At 38.3% G+C, this 11,788-nt stretch overlaps 1 protein-coding gene across 1 annotated transcript in view; it reads left to right on the top strand.

The window, feature by feature from the left end:
- LMTK2 (lemur tyrosine kinase 2) overlaps nt 1-10,480 on the top strand; it is a 41,419-nt gene extending 30,939 nt beyond the window's left edge. The window contains exons 11-14 of the mRNA XM_032126019.1: nt 146-3,056; nt 4,559-4,694; nt 5,106-5,354; nt 6,483-10,480. Coding sequence (XP_031981910.1) covers nt 146-3,056; nt 4,559-4,694; nt 5,106-5,354; nt 6,483-6,511 — 3,325 coding nt within the window. The 3' untranslated portion in view covers nt 6,512-10,480. The remainder of the gene's footprint in view (nt 1-145; nt 3,057-4,558; nt 4,695-5,105; nt 5,355-6,482) is intronic.
- Nucleotides 10,481-11,788: the final 1,308 nt, after the last annotated feature.

Consider the following 11,788-nt stretch of genomic DNA (forward strand, 5'->3'; position numbering starts at 1 on the left):
AATTCTAGATAAAGGGAGTAAAAGGACTTGCTGTAGGTGGAAGTTCCTGCTAGTGACATTGGTACTCTGAGGCTTGTTAGGTGTCTGAATTCTATAAATTCCTTTTCAGTGTGAAACCTATTGAAACATGTTTTTATTTGTATAGGTATGAAGTTCTGCAGTTCTGTTGGCTGCCTCCAGAGAAGAGACCAACGGCAGAAGAAGTGCACAGACTTTTAACTTACCTCCGCATGCAAAGCCAAAGGGACTCAGAGATTGATTTTGAACAGCAGTGGAATGCTCTGAAACCAAACACCTCAAATAGAGAAGCAAGTAATTCTGCATTCCCAATCTTGGATCACTTCACAGGAGATAGACTTGGCCATGAGCTGGAGGAGGTTCTGACTGTAACTGAAACAAGCCATGGTCTGAGCTTTGAATACATCTGGGAGGCAGCTAAACATGATCACTTTGATGAATGTGGTCATGTGAATCCTGAGGAAGCCATGACCTACACAAGTATTTTCTATCCAGTGGAGGTTTTTGAGAGGTCACTTTCAGAGCAAGGACCGGGAGCACAGGATGGAAGTGGTCAAGAGGCATCACTGGCTGTCCCTGGGGTGTTACCTGTGTTTGATGCACACAAACTTTCTGTTGGAAATGACTACTATATCCAGTTAGAGGAAAAAGGAAGTGGCTGCAGCATGAATTTTGATAACCAATCAGTTGTATTAACAACAGAAGTTGATCATCAAGAAGCTGTACAAGAAAAAAGTTCTCATTTCACGGTTCTCAGGGATCTTGATGTTGAAGAATCTAGTACCGATGGGGACTTCTTCCACTACAATACAGATCCTAAAGAGGAATTTTTGCCTGCTACTAGTAGTCCAGAAAGTCCTTTCCAGAGTATATTTAATGACATTGATAGATCAGAAGAATTGACAAACAGAAAAATACTTGGGTTTGCTGAAACAAATGATTCTCCTAAAGACTTTAAACCAGCTGTTTTGGACTCAAACACAGATGCTAGAAAGGCAGTAGGCTGTTCTGGGAAGGAGCATTCTAGTCATGCTTCTGAAAATGAAGCAGTTTCCTTATCTGAAAATATCTCTAACCAGTCGGACCTGGTAACTTTAGAAGAGCTTTCTGATAACTTCTTATTTCTTCAAGAGAAAAATTTATTAACAGGATTATTGCCTAAAAAAACCAGCAGTGATTTTGGGCAAAACTCAGATGATGTTCTAAAAAGTATATTAGAAACCTCAAAAAGAAACTCTGTAGAGCCTGAGCCTGTGCTGGCTGAAAATGCACAGGTCTTTTCTTTAATACACGAAAGTCTTAGAACAGTGAAAGATGAAAATTTTAACCCAGTGACAATGAATAAAGATCCCAGTTCTCAGTCTCAGACTCCTGTAGAGATGCAGGCATCCTCTAGTCCACCCACAGCACATAAGTCATGTGATAAATGTGAAAATCTTCCTATTTTGAAGGATGAGGGGAAACTTCTAAATGTAGAAGTGAATGAAGTCATGTCCTGTAACACCAATGTTCTCTGTCAAGAAGAGCTATCTTGCAATGCCAAAAATAATGATGTTGGAAATAGTCCATATTACAGTGTTGCTGTTGAAACAGATGAGTGTGATGCACAGATGAAACAGGGAAAGCTTTTCAAGTCTGATGAAATAACTTTTAATAGAGAAAAATGTAGTGATCAGGAAGATAGGAAAAGAAACTTGCAAGATAGTTCTCCTGTATTAAAAAAAAATGAATGTTTATTGGAGGAAATACAAGAAACATCAAATCATTTTGAGAACTGTAAGGATGTTCCAGAAGAGGTGACCTTAATTTCTGTTGCTGCTTCAGATTGTACAAGTCAGGACAGTCTTTTGGAAGACAGCCCATCTCCTATACAAACTGTAGAACAAGCCTTAGAGACACCTGATTCTTTGGATTCTTTAGATGTAAATGAGGTTTTAGAATCTTTACAGGCTCAAAGTCCTCAGAAACTTTTGCCACCAGATAAACCTGCTGACAGTGGCTATGAAACAGAAAACCTGGAATCTCCAGAATGGACTTCCCATGTCCCTGTTGAGGACGCTTCCAGTGTGGATACTGCTCTGTGTGTTGTGAGCGAGAACAGTGTCAGTGCTTTGCCTTCTAATCCAGTCATCATTGTGTCAGAAGCAGCAGCTTGTTTGGATGCAGTGAACAGCAATTTTGAGATAACCCCAGTGGTTTTTCTGAGTGGAAGTCAAAACTCATATAGAGACTCTGCCTATTTCTCTGATAATGATTCTGAGCCAGATAAAAAACCAGAAGAGTCTGTAAATCTGTCCAGAGAGACTGTGTGTGTTGTTTCCTCCAACAGAGAGAATCACACTGAAGAGGTTTATGGTTTTGAAGAGAGACAGCAAACGTGTGATGTGAGGAATCACCAGGATGATGATAATCAAAATGGAAAACTAGAACTAAACCACAATTTAGAGATCCAAGAGATGGATGAAAGGATGCAGGGGTGTCCTGATGAGTGGGCTGAGTCAACTCTGTCTTCCCTGGAAATAGTGATGGAAGGTAACCTGAGGGATGAAATAAAACTATCTGAGACTTCTCATAAAAGTGTCTCTTGTGTTGGCACTAACACTTCAGAGCTTCTTTCACACAGAGACTTAAAGCCTGTGCACAACATGGCTTTAGATCTGAGTAACAGTGAGAAGTCCTTCTATCACATGGAAGGACAAAAACTGAAAGAGCCAGATATCGAAGGAAAATACCTTGGCAAACTCAGCGTGTCTGGAATGCTGGATTTAGAAGATGGCGATGATGCAGATGAGGAAGATGAAAACAGTGATTCTGAGGATGACATGAGGACTTTTCATATGCATAGTCTGAGTTCTGACAGTGAAGATGAAACTGTTCATCAGGTACCTGAGATAATTACTGACAAGGATGATGGAAAACATTTGAGAAGCTTGTTGAAACTTCCAAAACCCCTTAATGAAAGGCAGCCTGAACTTTGGAAAGATGAGAAAAAGGCTGTAACATTCTTTGATGATGTGACAGTCTATTTGTTTGATCAGGTACACCTTTTTTTTTATTATTAAGTAAAGTTTTTGTTGGCTTGCTATTTTTGTTTTTCTTTAAATAAGGAGTAATTGAATAAATTGCTTAATATTTGGGAAAACCTCGTTACAAGAGTACCTTTCTTGTTTCGGCAGGGTTAAAGCTGGTTCGTGATGTGGGTTATTTTGCCTTTATATATTAAGGCTATACAAGAATACATATATGTAAAAGAATAATACTTATATATAAAGAAAAAAGAACTTTTTGACTTGGGTAGTGCAGTTTTGTGCTGCTGGCAGAATAGCAGCACTAATCTGAAGTGAAGGAGGGTTTTGCTTTGGTTGTCAAATCCTGAGTCTCCATTGCTGTTGGACCCTTGACTGCACATGCTGAATGCAACATGGGTTTTAGTTAGGTTTTTCTGCTGTTTATAAGATTTAATTATCTTATTTTGACAGAATATTGTTGTAACTTTCTAGAAGCAGCATATCTGTTTAATGTGTTTGAAGATGTTGAGTTTAAGATACCTTTATAAAAGAAAGGAAGAAAGCAAAAAAAGCCAATAATTAACCAAAAAACCTAACTCTGAATCGTGTGTTAGTTAGCACTAAATTTAACTAAGATCATAATCAAAGATGAGAACAGTATTTAGATGGTAATGCTGATTTTTATTACTCCAATGGGATTCATGTTCAGTGAAATACTGATCGGCTTATAAAATTCAAGGTTACTTTTGTTTCCCTATCAGCTTTATCAATTTTTAACTTCTGTAACTGGATACAGAGGGGATTGTATTTTAGCATTATGGTGACTAAACTAGTCCAGTGAGTTTAAGAGAACAGTCACATTGTCAAGCTTTGGAAATGTTGCTTATGATGACGCACATAAATATTAGAGTTAACTGTGTTTTGGAACAGAAAACGTAGGTGATTTATTTGTGTTTAGGCAGCCTGTAGAATAGTAATCCTTTTGTCCAGAGGGGAAAGAGAAAATCAGCTGTGTTTAAACTGCTCTTAGTTGTTGAACTCTTTAGTTTTTATTACAATGACTGATAAAATGTAGGCCGCTTCCAATAGCGGCTGTACAAAGTCTGTCTCTTTATCCTGAACATGATTAGGGGATTAAAAAAAAATGTTGGGAAATGGGATAAGGCTTTAATAAAGAGGAAAAGAAACTCGTACCCCATGTTAAGCTGATATGGGAACTGTTTTCAATTGGAAGATATTTTAGCTTTGTTCTTAGAAATATGAAACCATTTTTAATATGGTAAATAATATTTAAATAGTCATTTCCTGCATGCATTTTAGCATAGATTTGGTGCACCTTTCTTTAGAAGTACGTGTACGTGCTTAATCTGTAACTCAAAGTCTTCTGGTGTAGTTGTAACAGTTTACAGACCTTCTAATTCCACATTTGACTTGATGGCTGGATGGGGGAGTGTATTTGTGGGTGCTGGCATCTGAAGGCATGGAGACATTGTGTGTAAAAAGAGTTAAATAAGTGATTTTGTTTGCCGTAGGAAACACCAACGAAGGAGCTGGGAAGCCGTGGGATAGACGTGAACGGGGAAGGTGCTGGCAGCTCTCCTGTTCCATCTTCCAGTCCTGGTTACTTAAACAGATTTGCAAATTCAGAAAGCTCAACTGATGAAGAAGGTGCGTGAATATATTTATACACAGCAGGGGCCAAGACAATTTTATGCACAGCCTTTTATGAGAAGTCATTAAACTATATGTGATCTGTAAATTCACTGGACGACGTTGGCTTCAGTTTTGTGTCCTAAGCAGACACTGCATCTGGGCTCAGATTCCCTTGTTCCTGAGGAGCAAAGCTGGGATGTGATAGTGGTTGTTTATGTATTGATGTGTCCAAGGTATCCTGAAAGGCAACCAAACTGTGGGTGGCAAATCTTTGTGTTTCCCTGGGCTAGAACCCTGCCCAGGGCTACAGGTTTTGTTTGGGGTTAATGCAATCTTCCAGTCTACTTGTACAGCTCTGGGTGACCTTACATGACATTACTGTAATGCTGCTTTTTTCTTCTTTTTTTTTTTTTTTTTCTCCTCAAGGTGGGGGTTTTGAATGGGACGATGACTTCTCTTCTCCAGAGCCATCCTTTATATCCAAGGCAGCTAATAGTCTCATTGGTTCTAAACCACCCCTTCAGCCATCAAAGTACTTCTCTCCACCTCCACCTTCCCGGACTCTTGATCAGAACTGGTCACATTCATCCCCTTATTCCAGATTCTCCATCTCTCCTGCAAACATGGCAAGCTTTTCTCTTACACACCTTACAGATTCGGATATAGAGCAAGGAGGTAAGTGATTTAGTTATAAAAACTACTTTAAGGATACAAATTAAAATTGTTATGTAAAGATAAAACTAGCAGATACAACGAGTCTTGTTGTATTTTAAATACCAAATATAGAAGTACATTTTTAAAACCATAAAAGTTTGTCTGGTCTTGTGTTTCACTTAAGACATAGTTTTCCATGGAGATTGGGTTTATTTGCATCCAAGTTGCTACAAAACTGTGGTTGAACAGCCTATGGAACATTTACAGGACAAGCTCAGTTCTAATGTTACAAACCCCTAGTGCTGTATATGGATAAATGAAACCTCTGCAATCCTGAAGCACTGCTGTTACACCTGCCACACTGTGGCAGTTACTAATCCTGGTTATTGCTCTGTCTCAAGTCACAATTGTGTTTTCATTGCACAGGATGAGGATGCCAGGAATGTAATGTTTCTGCCATTATTGTGTAAGCTCGTTTTACTGTTTAGTTTCTTTTCATATTGCTTTTTAGACAGTGCATTCTTGACATTCTGTCCAGAATTGCAGCATGTTTTCTAGAGCTGTGAATAGGATAGCTTCTGTTAGGAGAGCCAAACAATCCATTCAGAGCAATAACTGAGTACTAGCAGTATTTATTAACAGGCCTTCTTGTGAGTAACAAAAAGCTTTTTTAACCTTTGATACATTTTTGAGGTTAAGAGAAGCAAAAATAAGCAGACTTGAATCTGTCTGGCATATTATTCATCTTGATAACACACTGCATTATTAAAAATAAATATTACTGATTGCAGAGCCTTGCTAATGGTCAATGTCTATAAATATGTAATCAGTGCTATATGGAGTTGTATTGTTCTTGTATTTTGCTTATTGATTAGATAGTGTTTGCTGCTTAGTAACTTACAGATAAGAGAGAATATTTTGGAGATCCTACATTGCCTTATGTGTCCTAAGAAGTGACATTGAACTGTGTGATTGAAGCAGATGTCTATGAATAAATGAACCAAATGTTTACAGTAGTTGAAAGTGTAGGGAAAAATTAACCAAAACTTAGAAGTGCAAAACAGCAGAATAGCAAGAGTCTTGCAAAGAAGTAGTGGGGGTTATGCAGATGAATCTCACTGTATCTTATGACCTTTCCTCTACTAATAGGAAGCAGTGAAGATGGAGAAAAAGATTAAATCAATTTAAACTTGCTCGGACTCCATACATAAAACACACAGGCTTTGTGTTTGAAACTTCTTTATCTAAACTCTGGATCCTCCTGGAGTAACACAGGTAATCAAGAAGTACTGAGAAATGAAAGTGAACACTGAAAGCAATGTTAAATCAGGACATTAATTTGAATGTGTATTTAACTTTGTAATGTATTTTTAAATCAGTGCAATTTTGCTTTTCATTGAAAGACGATTCTGCCGCTGTTTTCAAGTACTTGAAGTATTTTTCAGATAACTTAAACAAGTAAAGCAATTACACTACAGTCTGGTTTATGTATGAGATTGTATAATATTCTTTTTATATTTTTCCATGTAGTTCATTATCTATTTGAACATACACCTGTTGTAGAATTGTGTATAACTGTCCTGTGCAACAGGTGGCTGTGTTGATGGAACTGTATGAATGGTAGTTGATCAGTAGTGAGCCATATTTATTCAAAAAGATATCACTACATATTACTTTGCTTATTACAATTGCACTATGGATTATTCTTCCTTTATTTCCTGATGATGTACAGAATCAAAATCTTAAATCTTTCAAGGAAAATAAGACAAGTTGAATTGGCCCAGTTATCCAGTTTAATTTGTCCTTTTTGTAGCCTTTGCTATGCACGGTACTTGTAAAACGTACATAACTTCTGAGTATCACGTTAGACTTGCTGAAATCTTATATTCAGTACCATTTCTAAAATGATAATGGTTATAGAATGGTTGTTCGTGTTCATGTTTTATAGGAAACTGGAAAAGAATATATGATATACTCTGGAATTTTTAGATGAAAGAGATAATGTCTCTTAATTCCTACATATGATCCTACTGACTGCTTAAACTGTAATAGCATCTGACTATATCACAGTTAAGGGCCTTCCAGTTTTTACTACAATTTCTGCCTTGGAGAAAGAGGAGGAAAAATTGGCTGTACAAAACTCTGGAATTTATGAATCTTATAAAAAGACTAATTTCAACAGACTGGATTTGGGTACACTTGGCCCTTTGGTTGTACATTCTGTGAATTTTGAAGCTCACTCTTCTGCTGCCTGCAGATCGAGGCTCCGTTCAGAGGCCTGTGGTAAATCTACCTCTTGGTGACGTTATGACAATTAAGATTCTGATTAGTGGTTAATGCCCAGTTTTGCACCTGTTATAGGGCCAGATCCATTTAAGATGTCTGCAGAGCTCCATGGTGCATCCTGAACAAAGGGTGCAGTACAATAGGTTTGCTCTGAAGCCTGTAGGGAAGAGAATACAGTGTGGGGGCTTAACCTTCCTGCTTTACCATGCATTTAGCTGAGTTAATCATTTAAACTGCTCGGAAAAAGATATCCTTAGTTATTACTCCGAACTGAGTTCAGCTGAGAAACAAATCCCTGACTTCTTGGAATGCCTTACGCAGTTGCAGATCTGTAGGGAACACTGATAGGAACAGTTTACCTGGCTTTGTATTTGTTTACCTGTACTAAAATGCAAATGTACTGAGATACAAAGTACTTTGTATTTTAGTGGCTGCTTTGGCAGGGCTTGAGATAATGGTGGTCCAAGTGCTCTGTGTCCAGATCCAGTCACCAGAGAATTTTCATTATTTGAAGATGGGAGGACTAGATATTTTCAGATGTGTGATTTTTTTTTTTTTTTTTATACCTCTGTGTTAATTTTGGTTTCTAAGTATGTTTTAAAAATGACAGGAATATGTTAACTACTTTTTTCCAATGTTATTTAGCCCTTAAACCAGAACGGCTTCCATACTGATTAAAAGGGAATGATTTAGTTATCATGTTGTTTGAAGTTGCCAATGAATTGTTGAGATATCTTTTTCTGATGAGGCACTCAGGTTCGGAGTTAGTCAGAACTGTTCTTCAGTATGAAGTGAAGAACTGAATTTTCCTAAGGACCTTTCCCAAAACATTTTTTAGAAGGCAAAGTCAAGTAGTTCTTAATACAGGCTTATAGTACTGTAGAGGGTTTAAGGAAGCTGTGCGCTACTGAAAATATTTTAAAATGTTGGTAATAGACTTTGTGCACAAATTATTGCCTAGAAATTCCATAATTCCAACATTGAACTCCTTGATACAGCTAGATTTAGGGTATCTCATCTGTCTTTAATTCTCACCATAGTAAGAATGAAACTCTATAATGGTCTGCAAAGAACATGTGGGCTTGTCTGCCTTGCGTGGTGAAAAACCTGTCAGACCTGGAGTTCAGCCTTAATTTTGAATCATTTGATTTAAAATATAGTCCTGGGTTAAATAAAAGCTTATGCTCCAGAATGTTGTAATTTGCTTGTGCATTTTGTTTCTTGTAATTCTGGAAAATCAGACGTTTATCTTGCACATCAGGAATTTCCTTTGCTTGATGGAGATCTAAGATTTTTATTCTTTACCCAGGTTTAAAGAAAATATTATACAGGAAGTGAAAGTTTACTCCTTTGTCCAAATGGACTCATTGCTAATGAATTGCCAAAGGAGCATTTTTTTCCAAAACTAGATGTGTATGATATTAAGCAAGGTTATGTCCTTTTTAGCTGTACAATGAAGAGAAAGAAATATTTAAAGTTAACTCGCATCACTTAAACATGAATTTTAATTTCAGTAATCCAGTAGGCTGGATTGCAATAATATAAACTGTCTTTTGGGGTAAAAAATTATACTTAAAGATCTGATCAACTACTAGCAATACTTAAATATCTGCCTGGCAGTCAAGTGGCACAATGAAGATGAATCAATAATTCCAACATGTTACATTATAATGAGGGGATTTGTTCCAAATCATTCATTACACTCTGTATAATTTCTTGCACTAGCTACTTAAGCCTGGTCTCCGTTTTAGAAGTACATGTATCTATTTTCAATGGTTTATTATGAGGACTGGTTACAGCTTAATTCCTTCTCTAGTAGAATACCTGAATTGTTTGAATAATGAAGGCATTGTCTCAATTTGGCTACTAAAGGTATCTAAAAGATCTGATTTTTCCCACCTAAAGAAGTTTGTTTAAACATTAGGATCTGTAGTGAGAAGCCAAGAGAGCAACAAGAGTGTCCAGTTTCAGTGGGAACACCTGTACTCTCCCAAATCCCCCAGCTGCAGATACACTGTGTATAACTGCATTTATGGAAATTGCTATTTTCCTGGAAATTAGGAGATTTAACATTTTTTTTCCACATCCTTGTTGATGCACTAATGAAAGCCATTTAAGCCTCATTCTTTTTATCAGTATTTTTAGCAGATTTTTATGTAATACTCAATCTTTCATGAGGAGGCTGGTTGGTAGAAAGACTTGTTTTTACAATTAAGCACTATCCTAAAATGTCAGCATTGTCAGGTGTCAGTGACTTGGCTATTTGTGTTGGAGTTGGTGAAAGGTGGAATCCAAGTACATTAGCCTTATAAGAAATAGCCTTAAATAAGAATGGAGTGTACAAAATTACTTCAGCTTTAAGTCATACACAAATATCCTTGTATGTTAATGGTTTTGGTACAAAATGGGAAGAAATCTAGAGGAGAGTCAAACATCATATAAACTTATTGAAAATAAGTATTTGTAATACCAGCAGCCTGTTTTTCAGAAACTTGAATATGACTTACAGTTAGTTTTGTTTATGAAATTGTTTGAACTTGCACAGATGTAGGTGTAACTTAAATGATAAATGGTACTGATGTGTGTGTGTATATATAATGTTTAATTCTATTTGTAAATGAGAAACTATGTAACAAAATCATAGGTATGAGGTTTTCCTATTGTAATTTAATACAGGTATGAGGTTTATGGCAATATATCATAGTTAATGAAATTTCAGGTCAAAATGTCTTTAAATTGTGTACATTTTTAAATTGTAATTTCTACTGTATATTGATTATCATGCATAGTGTGATTCAAGAAACTGCTTGTAATTTAAAAATATTTAATATTAAAAATAAAATACAGTTATATATTTATAATCTCTTTGTCTGTTTGTTCATTTTTAAACAGATGCCAGCAGTGTAGTTCCAGTGTAAGATAAATTTATTAGTGTCCTGAGGTTGAGAAAGTTCCAAAAGCTCAAAGCCACAGTCCCAGCAGATGAGTCTATGGTAAATAGTGTAGTCACCTTTCATTTCTTCCAGTATCATCACCCTTGTGAAAATGTCAGGTAAAGTGTGTACACAGTCAGTAGAGAAGCAATAATTAAAACCGAAATAGTGTAATTCTGGATACTGAATATTGCTTTAAATCATAGAATTAAAGATCTGTGGGAAGAATGGGGATTTGGAATTTATAAATTCAGAAAACAGGTTAATGATGTTTTCTTGGTGTTCATTGAATTTCTTTCTAGAAGACTTGCTTTTGCTTGGGTTTTTTCAATCTAAGTGCCTGTGCTGAATGGACCAAAAATCTCCAGTAAATAAGTGTAGTACTGGTGTGTAAAGGGAGCTCCTTTGATGAGATACTGAGGCTGTTTCAGGCTGGGCACTCGGTGGGACAGGAGGAGAGTGCTGATTTCCCTGCTATCCGGGAGGGCTGGGATGGCCCAGGGCAGCCCGGGCAGTGTGGATGGAGGCGCTTGTGGAAGCCCCCACCTCACATCGCAGCTGTTGAGTGCTGGCACCTGCTGTGACCTGGGAATGAGAAACTGATACCAAGATGACTTAACTTCATTAGGTAAAATATAACTACTGGGCTGAAATTTGACCAAGGCAATGGTCATTAATGAGAACAGATGTAAAAGATCCCATGGCACTAAATTGGTCACCTTATATAGAGCTTATTATCAAAGAATTTGAGAAGTTGGAATCTTTATGAGCAGCAAGTTCTCAAAGGGAGGGCAGTGCTGTGTCTGGGGCTCTGTGTCACAGGGGTGCTGTGACAACTTGCACAACAGAGCTGAGACAGACTTTGTCCTCCTCCAGCTGGGGACACTCCACCTGCTGAAGGAGGTACAGGGCCGACCCCTCCTGTGGTGACAGAGCCGTGCCTGGCTCAGTGTCAGGGACACCCACGCTGCCGCAGCGCTGCCGAGTGCTGCCTCCCCGTGCCTGAGTCCCCTGTGGCACCCCGAACACGGACGGGAGCCTTGAACAGGGCGCAGTGGCCGTGCCCGGCCCCTCGGTGGGTGCCCGGGGTGCGGGCCCGGCCCCTCGGTGGGTGCCCGGGGTGCGGGCCCGGCCCCTCGGTGGGTGCCCGGGGTGCCGGCCCGGCCCGTGCCGCGGAGGGACCGGAGCTCGCCCCCGCCCGCCCGCCGGGCCCGCCCCCGCCGCTAAAGCGACGTG

The sequence above is a fragment of the Corvus moneduloides genome, chromosome 16 (genome assembly GCF_009650955.1).
Source record: "Corvus moneduloides isolate bCorMon1 chromosome 16, bCorMon1.pri, whole genome shotgun sequence".
NCBI classification, from domain to species: Eukaryota; Metazoa; Chordata; class Aves; order Passeriformes; family Corvidae; genus Corvus; species Corvus moneduloides.